The 15,634-nt window shown below is 39.1% G+C and overlaps 2 protein-coding genes across 2 annotated transcripts; both read left to right on the forward strand.

Annotated features, from left to right (window-relative positions):
* Window positions 1–1,783: 1,783 nt before the first annotated feature.
* LOC310925716 (retinol dehydrogenase 8) lies at window positions 1,784–8,126 on the forward strand (the record flags this gene model as incomplete). Its single annotated transcript, XM_083887730.1, has 6 exons — window positions 1,784–1,880; window positions 1,958–2,119; window positions 4,207–4,386; window positions 4,462–4,555; window positions 5,342–5,525; window positions 7,893–8,126. The coding sequence occupies 6 exons, from the start codon at window positions 1,784–1,786 to the stop codon at window positions 8,124–8,126; spliced, it is 951 nt and encodes a 316-aa protein (XP_083743856.1).
* A 1,147-nt stretch (window positions 8,127–9,273) lies between these two features.
* On the forward strand, window positions 9,274–15,512 carry dr1 (down-regulator of transcription 1). The gene is made up of 3 exons (XM_083887438.1): window positions 9,274–10,029; window positions 10,171–10,334; window positions 13,717–15,512. The coding sequence occupies exons 1-3, from the start codon at window positions 9,810–9,812 to the stop codon at window positions 13,861–13,863; spliced, it is 531 nt and encodes a 176-aa protein (XP_083743564.1). The 5' UTR covers window positions 9,274–9,809; the 3' UTR covers window positions 13,864–15,512.
* The last annotated feature ends 122 nt before the right edge of the window (window positions 15,513–15,634 follow it).

Raw genomic sequence — 15,634 nt, forward strand, 5'->3', positions numbered from 1 at the left:
GTCAAATTTTTTTTTACAATTTTGGACGACAGTATATTATGACATTTTTGTCAAATTTTGGACCAAAAATTTTGGTTACATTTTTTTTTCAAATTTTGGACGACATATTATAGTATGACATTTTTGTCAAATTTTGGACCAAAAATTTGGGGTCAAATTTATTTTTCAAATTTTGGACGACATAGTATAGTAACAAATTTTTTTTCAAATTTGACAAAAACGTCATACTATACTGTCGTCCACAATTTGAAAAAAAAAAATTGACCCAAAATTTTTGGTCCAAAATTTGACAAAAATGTCATACTATACTATGTCGTCCAAAATTTGAAAAAAAAATTTGACCCAAAATTTATGGTCCAAAATTTGACAAAAATGTCATACTAAACTATGTCGTCCAAAATTTGAAAAAAAAAATTTGACCCAAAATTTTTGGTCCAAAATTTGACAAAAATGTCATACTATACTGTCGTCCAAAATTTGAAAAAAAAATTTGACCCAAAATTTTTGGTCCAAAATTTGACAAAAATGTCATACTATACTATGTCGTCCAAAATTTGAAAAAAAACTTGACCCAAAATTTTTGGTCCAAAATTTGACAAAAATGTCATACTATACTATGTCGTCCAAAATTTGAAAAAAAAAATTTGACCCAAAATTTTTGGTCCAAAATTTGACAAAAATGTCATACTATAGTGTCGTCCAAAATGTAAAAAAAAAATTTGTCCCAAAATTTTTGGTCCAAAATTTGACAAAAATGTCATACTATACTATGTCGTCCAAAATTTGAAAAAAAACTTGACCCAAAATTTTTGGTCCAAAATTTGACAAAAATGTCATACTATACTATGTCGTCCAAAATTTGAAAAAAAAAATTTGACCCAAAATTTTTGGTCCAAAATTTGACAAAAATGTCATACTATAGTGTCGTCCAAAATGTAAAAAAAAAATTTGTCCCAAAATTTTTGGTCCAAAATTTGACAAAAATGTCATTCTATACTATGTCGTCCAAAATTTGAAAAAAAAATTTGACCCACTTTTATTTTTATCAATCAAATTATTGCCACTATTATTGAACCACAACATAATGGTGCCCCGTGCAAGGGTTTTAAGAAAATTAATAACTTAATTAATTATTAGAAATAATTAATCATGCATATTCATATTTTCTCACCAATTACAAAGTTGAATCACAACACTAAGGCTGCAATGATTAATCGATTATTAATTCAGGACCAAATTAATTAAGTATTTTAATAATCGATATGAATCCGTTTTTTTTATTTTTTAGCTCCATTTAACAAATGCATTATTAAAACTATAATTTCATGTTGTGGACAAAACAAGACTTTTGAGAAAATAATTATTTCCAGGTTTGGGTTTCCTTTTTTTTTTTTTACCATTTTATAGACCAAATGACAATTCTGAAAACGATTGTTAGATACAGTCCTAACTGTGTTACTATCTTCAGCTCACATTGTCCACCCCTTACTGAACACATTTTTTAGATTGGCCCCCTTTTGACCAGGCTAGATGCATTGACCCCCACGTCCTTTGAGTTGGACACCCCCTGGCCTAAATCCTCACTATAGCAACCACACCCAATGCATAACATGCTGACGTTAATCTCCAGGCCATGTGTACACAGTTTCTGCTGAGTTGCTAGCCTGTGGATTAAGTAATGGGCTTAACCGCCACATCCACAACACTTTCCGCTGTCTCTCAGTCAGTCCTCATTGACTCTCTGCTGCTGGAACTGCAAGAGAAACAACAAAAACAAGGCACAATGAATCAGAAGGTGGTTCTCATCACTGGCTGCTCCTCTGGGATTGGCCTTGCCTTGGCTGCCCGCATTGCAAAAGATGAGAAGAAGAGGTTCATGGGTAAAAAAAAGAGAGGCTTGTTAAGACTTGCAGACTTGGGTCAAATCACTGCATTAAATTGATTTTGTTTGTCACAGTCTACGCTACCATGAGGAACCTGGGTAAAGGTGAGGCTTTAGTGGAGGCAGCAGGTCGGACTCTTGGCAGGACCTTGGAGATAAAACAGCTGGACGTTTGCGATGAGGTCTCCATCAAAGCCTGCGTGGACAGTTTGCCTGAGCGCAGGGTGGATATCCTCAGTACGTCCACGACATTTGGTCCAGTGTGTTTTAGAAAAAAATACAAGTTTTAAAAGTGATGGTTCAGGGTTTTTTTTAAGGTGTGGTTGTATCACTTACTGACACCTAGCTGATGCAGAATTCCTTTGTGACCCCTCTGCCAGGAACTAGGCTGAGAGAGGGGCATGCTCTCAGTGAAAACATGGCTGCTAGTGGGGACACACCTGTATATTGGCTACATGTAAGAAATTGCACCATTATGTCATCAGAGATTACGGAAACATGTTAAATGTATATACTGGCTTCATTGATGATGGTGCAGTGAAGTGATTCACACTTAAAGCTGTCTTTTTTGGTCTGTTGCATCACCTACTACAACACTCTATAATTCATCCTGTAGCACATCAGACACAGAGAGCTGCAGCTATGGGTTGCCAATGGTGAACATTACCAAAGCCTCATCATCCCTCTCCAAAATGTCTTGACCAGAGGAGAAAAAAAAATATCTCTCCATCTGTCTTGCATACACCTGTATATGGGCATTTGCTGTATATCACAGAGCTCCAAACATCACATGACCATGTTTGCTCACAGCACCATCATGGAAGTCAAGGATGCAGCAAACTTTTCAGTGAGTGTCACTGAAAGTTTACAAGAGTCTGAAGTCAACTCTGGAGTCTACTGGCTAGAGATAGCATTGTTGCTCAGGTAAGTATTACCTTAGCATAACATTAGTGTAAGTTAGCAATAGTGTAAATATTTTGTAAATAATTTCTGTGTTAACGTTGCCGTGCAGGCTTGTATGTCAGCTAGTCCAAGACTTAAAGGTGCATTATGTAATAAATCTAAAGCAACTGGTCATAAAATCCTCCCAATATGTCACAGAGACTCAGCCACCACCGTCAACCTTCAGCACTAGGGGTAAAGGAGAACACAATTAACAGGGCTCAAAACTAAGAAAAACAAACAATATTTGATACTGCGTGCCAACCAAAGAAACATAACATTTAATTAATAAATCAACCAGGCAAAAGAAACAAAAGAGTCTCTGGCCAGAGATATCAAATCAACGATTAACCAATTTTAAAGTGGACCTAGACCGGAAGTTCCTATTAACGCTGTTTTTTAGTGTTTATCTGCGTCATTACCTTGTTTATGAAGCCCTGAAGTTTTGAAACAAACAGTTCAGCCATTGCTGAGATTTTAGCTGAGTGTTTATTGTAATCTCGGGACTCAGCGAGATCTCTGAAAATCCCGTAATAGTTACGTAAACAGCAGTTCTCCTGAACAGCAGATCCTCCTGCTCCGGGCACTAGTCCGGGCACATCCGGTTGCGTACATTGAACCGCAGAAGAAGAATAACGTCCGTTGTGGAGGTGTTTCACGAGCGACAGTGTCTTCTGACTCTGGGTCTGACTCCGGGTCAAAGTCATAAAAGGGACTGAGGCGGGGAGTCGTGAAGAAGCTATTTTTAAACACTGTTAAAACAATGTTTTGATAATGAGTAGCAGTGCATCCACCGTTCCAGAGGGGGGAGCTGCGCTTCTGAGAGCGGGTGTGCTGAATAGTACTGGCCAATCACAAGACTCTGTCTTCTGGGGATGAAAGTTCACTCTGAAATCTCACAGCAGAAAAACAGCGACAGAAAAGAGGATTTCTATCGGCTAGTTTACAGCAACTAGGAGGTTTTTGACCATAAAAACAAGTTAATGTATGTAAGTAGACCTCCATAACTAACATTTATGTGCAACAGGACCACTCTATGTGACATTTAATATGGCAGTGGTGCCTCCTACCACTACACAAGGGCCTTCCCTTGTAGAGTTGCATGTTCTCCCTGTGCGTGTGTGAGCTTTTCCAAGGTTCTCCAGTTTCACACACATTCAGAGGTTTATGGGACACTCTAAATTCACTGCTTTTGTTCAGTGTTTTTTTTTTTCCTGCTGACCCAGCTGCCATATGTACCTCATACAACCACACCTTTTAAAAACGCAGGACTATCCCTTTCATGAATAATAATAATAATAATGTGCATGTTTCCATTACATAGCTATTTTTATGTTGATGCCTTGATGACATTTCTTGTTCTGCGTGGCTTCCTCTAACAGTCAGTAATGCTGGAATGGGTCTGATTGGACCTATCGAGTGTCAGTCCATCGATGAGATGAAGACCGTCATGGACACCAACTTCTTTGGGCTTGTGCGGTTGCTCAAGGAGATTCTACCCGACATGAAGAGGAGGAAAAAAGGCCACATTGTGGTCATTAGCAGCGTCATGGGCATTCAGGGTGAGGAAGGTGCCGCCTCTTCATCAGTCAGAGAGAAAACTGTACTTGTCTTTAATGTGTCTTTCTCTGTTTCAGGAATTCTATTCAATGATGTCTATGCAGCATCCAAGTTTGCAGTGGAGGGCTTCTGTGAAAGTTTAGCAGTACAAGCCCTGAGATTTAACCTGAGGTGAGATACAGATTTTTATCATGACCCCTGATTTTGTTGGACAATTTGTTGTTTAGATATTTGTGTCTGGTTTTCTGATTCAAGTTTCCTGTTTTATTTTTTAGTATTTCCTTGTGTGTTCCTTGTTAAGTTGTACTTCCTGTCCTGTCTTCCCTCCTGATCGTCTGCCCTGCCCTAATATGATAAATCTGTGTCTTATTAGTTTCCCCTGTGTTCGATTATCCCACCCTCATACTGTATTAATGCTGCGTTCCAGAGCCCATGCAAACAAATGGGATGTGGGACATATATCCTACCTGAATTGTACTAGCTCCCATTTCAAAGCGTTCCAGCAATTGAAGTCGAATGTTAGAAAACATGGACGATCACGTTACATATCGATATGTAACGTCATGAGTGTACTTTTACCGTAGCCCTACGTATCTTCACGCCGACAGATAACAACGACGACATAATTTCACGCCATAACATGCAAAACAAGTTGTGATAAAATTGCTGTGTTTAAAACAAGTCTATACACAGAAAAGTAAAGTTTATAGCGTATTCGTGTGACTCCATGGGCGCGGCGCATTATTCTCTGACGTCATTTTGGTGAAGTGTACTTACCCTAACCCATGTTTTGGTTAGAGCAAGTGGATTTACGACACAGGTGGTGAGTTGGGGACATGCACACACCACTAACCACTAACCCTATGTGTCACAATTCAAGAATATTATGTCTTTAAGTTTGGGCATGGCGTAATTCTGTATGTAATTCACTTCTCCTTTCTTTCTTTCTTTCTTCAGTATCAGCCTGATAGAACCAGGTCCGGTGATAACAGAGTTTGAGCGTAAGGTCTACGAGGAGGGAATGAAGACTGACCTCAGCAGAGCTGACAAAGTGACCGCCGACATGTTCACAAATATCTACTTGAAGAACTACAGTCAAATTTTTGAGACCCTCGGACAGACTCCAGAGGATATAGCAGAGGTAAAGTACAACTCATCTAGAAACCAAAAACAAGTACTTCACTTATTTTTTTTAAAGGAAAACCAGAGTGACTCTCTTAATACCAAATCACAAATGTTAGATTTGCTCTTTCGGTTTCTCCCACAGTTGTTTTGTTACTATTGAGGTAACGTGCATTTACTAGTACTGTTTGAATCACTTGATTAAAGATGGACTAGATTATTTCAGTAATGCCGCCTGACACACAGCAAGCTCAAACACACAAGATATAGATAACCAGCAAACAGTTACAGTACCACTTACTAGTTCAACAGTCACAGGACCAGGTTTCCCTCGGTCAAGTATCCGTCCTCAAGCAGAGCAAAAGCCAGCAATATTCTCCCTTGTCTCTACTTAACCCCTCAGTTATTCTACTGCTTCTGCCATAAGTCAAGGAATAGTTCTACCTGTGTAACTTTGTCCTTTCTTTTGTTTCCTCTTTGCTGCCTAAACATATGTCGTACAGTTGAATGTTGTAGTTCTTTTGACATAGTGCCCGTTATTTTTGGATTATTCCTAAAAATTCCGAAAAAAAATATGCACTTTTACACACTCATTCATAAATTGTGCATTATGTGACTACAGGACAAAGGAAAATGTGCTCAGAGACAACCTATCTTCATAGATGGCCTACCTGGCTGATAAGCACAGAGCAATTAAAGGGACACATCAGACAGTCATTCATGGCACTATTCTGCCACAAAAAACAAATACGTACTAATACGGTGTATTGATAAGTACGTCAAATACACCAGTGAATGGCACCTCTGTCAAAGCCTGAGCAGGTCCACATCACCTGCATTGGCACCTGGAACTTTTTTTTAATAAAAAAAGATGTATAAATTATACTTTATGGCATTGGTTCTCAAAGTGCGGCCCGGGGGCCAATGGCGGCCCGCAGAAACATTTCTGGCGGCCCACAATGAATTACAGTTGATAGTTTTAATCCAGGAGCTACCAAGCTTGTTAAATGTTTATTGGACATTACTGGATACAGACCAATACGTGTAAACTGTAGAGCTGCTATCTGGTCATTTAAATTATTACAAATGGGATTTATTTGTGTTTTTTTTCCCCTTTTTTTTCCCTTTGGCGGCCCTCAGTCCAATGTTGGGTACCCAAATTGGCCCTCAGGTATCAAAACTTTGAGAACCCCTGCTTTATGGGATTTGATGCACATTGGATACATCCTGCTTCAGAGTTTGCTGGTAGCATTGGCTCGTCAACAAAAGCCCGTTACCGGGACTTATATTTTATGACAGTTGTAACAGACAATATCGTCGCTCAACTTGGGATTTTGAAAAACCGTGGCGCCACTGAAATTACCTAGGGAAAAACTTTTCTCCGACCCCAAACTTTCATTGAAAAGTTGCCCGAAAGTTTGGGACATACATGCTTGTGACTAGGACAGGGGTCTGCAACCTTTTGAATGAAAAGAGCCATTTTTGTCGCCTCTTCACTCAAATAAAATTAATCTGGAGCCACAAAACCTATTTGATCCTAAAAATGAAGATAAAATCCCATGTAAAGTTGTTTTTTTACACAAATATACTCTATTTAAAGAACCACAGTTTGTCGCAAGTTGATACCCAACCTTTAAAGTGTAGAAAAATGACGAATAAAACTATTTTTTATAGTATTTTATTAGCTTTTGGGGGAGGTTTTTCAACTGGATGTGACGGATAAAACATCAAAACGCCATTTATGCCTTTATCTTGACAAAAAAAGTGTGAAAAACATTCTTCAACGCAAGAAGGAGCCGCTACAGAGAGGCTGAAGAGCCACATGAGGCTCTAGAGCCGCAGGTTGCAGACCCCTGGACTAGGAGCTTACTAAATTCTAGAGGGGCGGGGCTGTGTGCAGAAGAATGCTGATTGGTGAAACACCGTTTGCTATGACTCTTTTTAAAAAAAAAAAGTCACCCGCAACAAATATAGCAAATTTTCCTGGTGTTTATTCGAGACTTTTGGAGACACTGACGTGAAAGCATGTTTCGTTCTAAAGGTTTTTGCACACCGCGCAGGACAAAAGTGTGAATAATCCAGATGCAAATGATGATGCACCCTCCCATGCGCATCAAGCGCGTTGCAAAGAAAACTAATACAGTACATTATGAGGGGGAAAATTGCACCATCTCATCCTGGTAATAACCAGATTATTTTGGTACTATTCCTAATGAAAACACAAAAAAATATTGTACCAAGCTGTTTCACTTGATGGAAACCCAGATTTTGCCTACACATTTGCAAAGCCCCTATATCTTGTTCCAGTTTATTATTCCAAATGAGAGAATTTTGTCAATTAATTGTTTTGCATCTTTTCTTTGTGCTGTCTTTTCCATTTTTTTAGCACACTTTTAAGATCATCACAATGGACGATCCGCCTTTTCGTCATCAGACAAACACTCTTTACACTCCTATGACCACACTCAAATATGCTGACCCCAATGGCGACCTCCCTATTGACACGTTTTACAAAATGGTCTTCGAACACGACAAGGTTTTCAACACCAGTCTGAACTTCATCAAACTTCTACGTTGGAGAAGTCGAAAAAGCTTCACGCTGGAAAAGGACAAGATCTAATACACATTTGTCCGTTTCTCGTTATGTTTTTTTTGGCATCTTGTTGAAAATAAAAAGATGTGACAATGACTCATTTTGACATTTGACAATGACATATTTATACTGTATCTATACAAATGCCCTATGAATTTATCAATGTCCTGTCTTTGGATGGATTATCCACATCTTGTTTGTTTCATTTCAAATCCATTGTAGTGGTGTATAGAGCCAAAATTAAGAGAAATGTGCCGATGTCCAAATATTTATGGGCCTAACTGTATGTATATATTTATACCAATGCTTTATTGGACCAGAGCCCATGTAGTCCCCTTTACGTACTGAAATCGTGGACGTATTATGTCTGAAATACCTTTTTATTGACTGAAATCACTTTTTGGAAGAGAATAGAATAGAATAGAATAGAATGCCTTTATTGTCATTATACGAGTTGTACAACGAGTTTTACTTGACTTCACCTTGAAAGTGCATACAGCTAAAAACAAAGAACAACAACAACAACAACAACAACCAGAGTATGGGTCAAAAAAGGACATTAAAAAAAAGTGACCCTAGAGGATCAGATCGTGGCAACACACCGATATACACAAACTGTAAACTAGCAACCTAGCACTTCTGGGAGTGTGGTCATACATGAGCTCCTATTTAAAATAGTTATTTAAAAAAAAAAAATATATATATATATATATATATTATTGTATTTTTATTATTATTTTATTTATTATTTTATTACCCCCCCCCCTCCCCGTACAAATCGCATCCTGCATATATACATATACTATTGGGATAAATGTGTGTATTTATTTACATATATTTTATTTTTGCAGTAATAGTACAATTGGATCCACATTTTGATCCACACTGCATACCGGGTGGTGGCACCGAATCGATCGAAGAAAGAAAGAAAGAAAGAAAGAAAGAAAAAAGAAAGAAAGAAAGAAAGAAAGAAAGAAAGAAAGAAAGAAAGAAAGAAAGAAAGAAAGAAAGAAAGAAAGAAAACATCCTGTGTGATGTTCTGGATCAGTGGCATGTAATTCGCTTACTGAACACTGCACGGCAGTAAACATTAGCTGGGAAATTTCAAACGCCGATGGTGACACACCACTTCCGACTCTTGTCTAACGCTGATTCCGGTTAATAAGTATGCTAACAAAGCTAAGGATACCAGAGTATTAATGAATGTTCGATAGCTTTGGATAAATGGTCGACTAATTTGATCGATACCGGGGGAGAGTAATATCTCTTTCTTTATTATTAACCCGTCTTCTCTTGTTTAGCTAACAATTCGGCTTTCACGTGGCAGTGTCTTCTCATTGTTAGCTTAGCGTTAGCCATGCTCTCGCTTGTCTTCTGGTTCGCTCGCTGGCGACTAAAACCACAGTAACTAGCTAGCGTGTTTTCTTCCGCGTTTGCCTTTTTTGTTTTTTCAGCAGTTCCATGACGGTTTTTCATTTCCTTTATTGTTATTCTTTCTGCCACTTCTGCCGAGTGAGAGCAGAATTCGACCCTCCTATTTTAACGGATATACTTGGTTGTCAGCTTCGCCTAGCTAGACACTCGGTTTAAGTTGGAGAACGACGCTTTCGCTGGACAGTTACGTTTCACTTCTGACAGTTTTGAACCCACAGAATCGGAGTATTTCATATATCGACATATCGTTAGTTTGTGGTAATTGTATCTGCCACGATGGCTTCCTCATCGGGAAACGACGACGACCTCACCATCCCCAGAGCAGCCATCAACAAGATGATCAAAGAAACTCTACCTAATGTGCGAGTGGCCAACGACGCGAGGGAGCTGGTGGTCAACTGCTGCACGGAGTTCATCCACCTCATTTCCTCAGAAGCCAATGAAATTTGTAACAAGTCGGACAAGAAGACCATTTCTCCCGAGCACGTCATCAACGGTGAGTGGTGGTCTACAGAGTTTGCATTTCAAGAAAAACCAAGAGGACACGATGACAAAGGGGGTGTGTCCCTGTGTCCACAGCCCTCCACATAGGTTGTGTTCATTTAATTTACTTTCACTACTTGTTTCCACACTGCAGCCCTGGAGAGTCTTGGTTTTGCATCGTATATCACAGAGGTGAAAGACGTCCTGCAGGAGTGTAAAACTGTGGCTCTGAAGAGGAGGAAGGCCAGCTCTCGCCTGGAGAATCTGGGCATACCAGAAGAAGAGCTCCTCAGACAGCAACAGGAACTATTTGCCAAGGTATGATCACACAATACGACACATGTAAATCTGCCAATATGGTACATGGTATTAATGTCAGTCTGATACTGGTCAAAATCACTGCATTGGATATTGTAATGATTAAAAGGTCTGTTACAATTGTAAAATCCTATTGCATGCTTTTCACTGTGGACATACTGCAATGTAAATAAAAAATATCAATATCATTTTTAGCCGAGTCACGTTGTGGACTGTATTTCTGGACACAATTGCTTGAAATGGCTGTAGGTTTTCAAAATTGTCTGATTGGGGTGTCCAGTGTATCTGATCATAATGTCATACACCTTAAATGTTAAACTGAACAACAGAAAGAAAGATACATTATGGGGACTAAATGTAGGCATGCTTAATAAGGAAACGATTATTGGCCATATCAAGAAAGAAATTCACAATTATTTAACATTTGTGGTACAATTTCAATCAGCAGTAAACCTCAAAAAACAAAAAGTGAAACGGTACAAACTACGTTCAACTGAATTCAGACAATTGTAACAAAATGATAAGAAAGAAATTGAACATGTCAACAAATGATAAAGATTAGAGAAGAGATTAATGAACTACTAGAAGAAGATATATAATTAAAGATGAGATATATACATTTTTTATTTTTTTTACTATGACTCTGGGCTAGGGTTGGGAAGATTCACCTATTTACATCGGTAAATCAATATGAACGTATACGATGCGGTTGCATCGATAGCAAACGCCTGCTTCGGTTCAAAATCTGAATGAACTAGAGATGTATCGTATGTAAAACATCTGCATCGATATAAACCGAATAATATCTATAATTAAAAATGTATACAAACTAAATAAAAACTGGTCCACTTCTGGTTTGAGTTCTCTCCACTGCCCGAAGCGGCGAGTCAGGTCAGAGATGGTAGAGACATGGAGGAACAACCTGAAGTGATACACTCGCTGGTTGGCGTCAAGTCGAGTGTGTGGAAAAGTTTCGGCTTTTACAGACGTGGTGGAGAGCTGGATAAACCAAATGCGATATGTAAATTGTGCCTTGTCGCTGTTAAATACACCGGTAGCACAACAAACTTAACTACTCGCCTGAAGCGGTGACATGACTTGAATGTTTCCCAAACCCCGTCGAGACAGAGTTGTTGTTATGTTGCTCCCGTTTATGTCGATATGTATACACTTTTACACAACACACAGAGCTACGCAGACACTCACTTCATCCGTGCTTCTTTTATTGTAAACAAGAACCCAACAACGTATGCACTAGTTGCTTGGTTACATCTACTGGTAGCAAACGGTATAACACATTTCGGCATATACATAACAGTTATCTTTTCAGATTTGTGTTAAAGGTTATACTTGTATCAGTTCCAGAGATACCTGTGAAAGATCCATTGTCTCTGCTTCAAAGCAGTGTGTCTCAGCACAATTAAGCTCTCTCTGATCTCTATTGTATTTCCTATGTTTCAAAGTAAAAGTCACAGCCAGCTTTAATGCTTTAAGTACCATAACTTCAGAACTACTATGTATTCCATAGTGTAATATTCTTCTGCATCGCATCTTATCATATCGTATCACACTGCATCGCATTGTGTTCAAATTAAATCGTACTGTATCGCAATAGGTGGGAGAATCGTATCCTATCGCTGGTAATTTCATGAATCGTTAATGTATCGAAAACGTTGGCAGTGTATCGAGATGCGTATCGCATCGCTTCGATGATGAAGTAGCTAAACTATTAGCAAGGCACATACAAATACATTAGACAGAAACTGCTATTCCTAAAATGTATGTCCCCAAAACTAACCAAATGAAATTTGAATCAAAATAAATAGAAATCATTTTCAAGTTTACTTTCAAGTAGGGATGCACCGATTAATCGGCCAGTGACCGGAACCGGACGATTTTCACGTGATCGGCAGCAATCGGCGACCGGCCGGTCAGACAGAAATATTCCGATTTTAATAAGCCGGTCAAATGCAGCCGCATCGCGCAGCATCAGCAACACACATGCACGCGGCTACACGCACATGTAGTAGAGTGTAGGGCTGGGCGGTATACCGGTTCACACCAAATACCGTTTTTTTTTTCCCGTTGTGATATTAATTTTTAATATACCTCCTCCATACCGGTGTATTTGATTACACAACATCCGCGCTGCTGTCTGCGTTGCGAGTGAGCGCGCTCTGCATGTAAACGTTTCATTAATGTTTATATATTTGTTTCAATCACTGACCGGAGCCTGTCATATTTGGGACAAGAGTCGGGACCTTAAATCGCTTGCACAAAACTTTTGATCAGCACTCGGCGCTTGTTTGTCATTTAAACCCGTATGCTCAGAGAGCGCAAAGTCTTGTTGGCACGGGGCGGGAGAGAGTGAGGTCTGCGCTCTTGGTCATTAGTTCATTTACTTATTTTTGTGTAGGTACTATGTTGTGAACTATGTTTAACCTTAAATAAACTACATCTACAGGTTTATTATTTATTGATTAGTTACGGATCCCCATTAGTTGACGCAGAAGCGGCAGACTCGTCCTCCTGGGGGCTCCAATTCAAAATCAGAACATAAAAATACAATTATCAATCGCATGTTGTACATTCAAATACAATAAAAGTAGCAGTCACATCAAATTACAGATAAAACACAAAATACAATACAGTGAGTGCCAAGTCAGAGTTCATAATTAACATGCATAAAAATAGGATTTAATTAGCCCATTGAACATAACTTTCCAGTTACAATACAAATTTGCAAAGGGAGTAAATTCCATAAAGACATGGATCTATAGAAGGCTGTTTTCAATATTTCATATATATGATATATATATATATATTCAATATTTGATCTGTAAGATCTATCAAGGGCAAGTCTCGCAGCCCTGTTTTGTACTGTTTGAAGTTTGTTGAAGTCGATCTTAGAGACAGAGGCCCTAATTGCAGAACAATAGTCAATATGGCATACTACTAATGTTTGAACCACCTGTCTCCGTAGACTAGGTGGTAAGTAGATGGCACATTTGTGGTTATTATCAGTTCAAGCAGAGCAAATCACAACTTTAATAAGTGCGGTTCAGTTTGATATTATTGTCAGTCTGTTAGAAAAACATTTAATTTTAGTAAAATCCCAAACTAATATATATAAAGTCATTGAAGTAGCCGGCTTGAGTTAATCGAGTAGTCGGCTATATGGTCGGCAGACGGCGCTTGTGGAAAGCCCTGAGCGTAATGATTGTCATGTTACAACAATATTTCACCAAATTGATATTTGGTCAGTGCTGAATAATGCGTCAGTCCCTCTTACAGCCACCACTGTATGATAAATCCGATTTATCCTTTTAAGCTCTTAATTTGACATCTTTTGTCTGACTGGCTGTTTCCTGTGTCATTGCAGGCACGGCAACAACAGGCGGAGCTAGCTCAGCAGGAGTGGATGCAGATGCAGCACGATGCTCAACAGGCACAGATGGCTGCGGCGTCTGCCAGTGCCGCTCAGCAGGCCGGTTCCTCTCAGGACGAAGACGAAGACGACGACATGTGACCCCCCCACGGCGCTCGACGTGTCTGTGATTCTTTTCTCTGGGACATTTTTGGCTCACACATCCCCCTTAGACACTGTCACCGACGGAGACACAAGTATTCCACTGCTGGCAAACATCAGTGATACATGGGAAATGCACATTTTGGACAGCGAAGAGAATAATCGAGAAGGGGATTTTTAAAATGGCCACACGTTCAGATATCATTACCTGAAAATAATTTGGATTGGCTGTTAATGAAGTTATTGATCAGGCTCATCTTCCACCTCATATTTTCCATTTGCTTCAGTTTAAAAATCATGATATAATTATGTCATGAGTATTTAGGAGAGTGTGTATTGAAGGTGCTGAAATTGGCTGATGCCTGGGATATACGTCTATAGATTTTGGTGATAATGCAGCAAGTGTTCACTCCTGCAGGTACTGCACCAGGAGACAGCCTACTTTCATTTTACAAGATCACTTTGGTGGTGTAGGAAAATTGTGTTTAGTAGAGAATATTGATTCCTTATTTCTTTGGTTTGACTCTATTTTTTTTCTTAATGAAAGGATTCACTTCTTCCTGGTCTAGTGATGATGTGTAAAAGACGACATTACATTTTTTATAGTTGATAGTGATGTTTTCTGAAATGTGGTTGTGAGGACATGTAGTCACAGCAAAGACATGGATGCATGGTCTAAGTGAATACTTGGCTGCCAGTGGAGACCAGCTGATTCTAGACGATGAAAAGGCCAACATGAAATCTTAAGAGTATGTTTGACACTCTTTTTTTACTGTTAGACATTTTTTTCCGACTCGGTTATTGAAGTTTGTAAAATTTGCAATTTCCCACACCAAAGGCCATGGAGAAAATAGTCATTTACTCATGGTCACACAGGAGCTGCCATCGTGGTGCTGCCCTCGTTTGGTACGTTTGTGTCACAAAGATAAAGTCAAACACCAAAGTCCGAAAGTAACACGTTTCATTTTGGACGCATTAGTGGATAAACAACCCCTTTGTGCTGCGATGCAACATTGTGTAGATTCACTGTGGATGTTGGCGTGAGAGTGAGCGGTTTACAAAAACACAAACTTCAGTTTAATTTCAGAAATGGCTGTCTAACGGTAAGTGATTTACGAAATTGAGCCGAGCCTTTTATTAAATTGCTAATGTAATGCTTTGGCTTACAGTGCATCTTGATACATGGGTCAAAGATTTGGATCAAACTGATGTCGGTTCACTCTGAAATGAGCTTTGAACTTCCCATCTCCCAGGAGAAGCTTCTGAATCAGCAGATAAAATAATTATCAGGGTCATGGATAAGGATGGCGTGTCTGCTTGCTGCCAGGGACTCACCTCTGTCAACCACACTTCAAATAACATCAACTACCCATTAAGTGCAGAATGCAATTGGCATTCTGGCAAATTTTTAGCTCAAGTTAAATATTTATGTTGCGTTGAACCACCCACAGTATTGCTCTCGAAGTGCAACTTTCAGCAACAGAATATTTTCATCTCACAGAGCCAAAGACGGAACGGACACATTGTCACTGACTCCAGGTCAAGGATCTTGAAGCGGGGACTTTGTTGTAACAGTCTGAACTTCTTATTTCCCCCTCTGCTTGGGCGCAGTGTCGAACATTTCCATTGTGACTGTGCTCAGTTGTCGAATGTACAGACAAGTAACTTAGTTGTGATACACTTACTTTAAAGTTGTATTCTTTGAGCAATAAAGGATTTGTTTTATAAAGAATTGTTTTTTTGATGTCTTCCAGAGGAGAGTTGTGTGTAC

This window comes from Microchirus variegatus, assembly GCF_963457635.1.
Source record: "Microchirus variegatus genome assembly, chromosome: 4".
Taxonomy (NCBI): Eukaryota; Metazoa; Chordata; class Actinopteri; order Pleuronectiformes; family Soleidae; genus Microchirus; species Microchirus variegatus.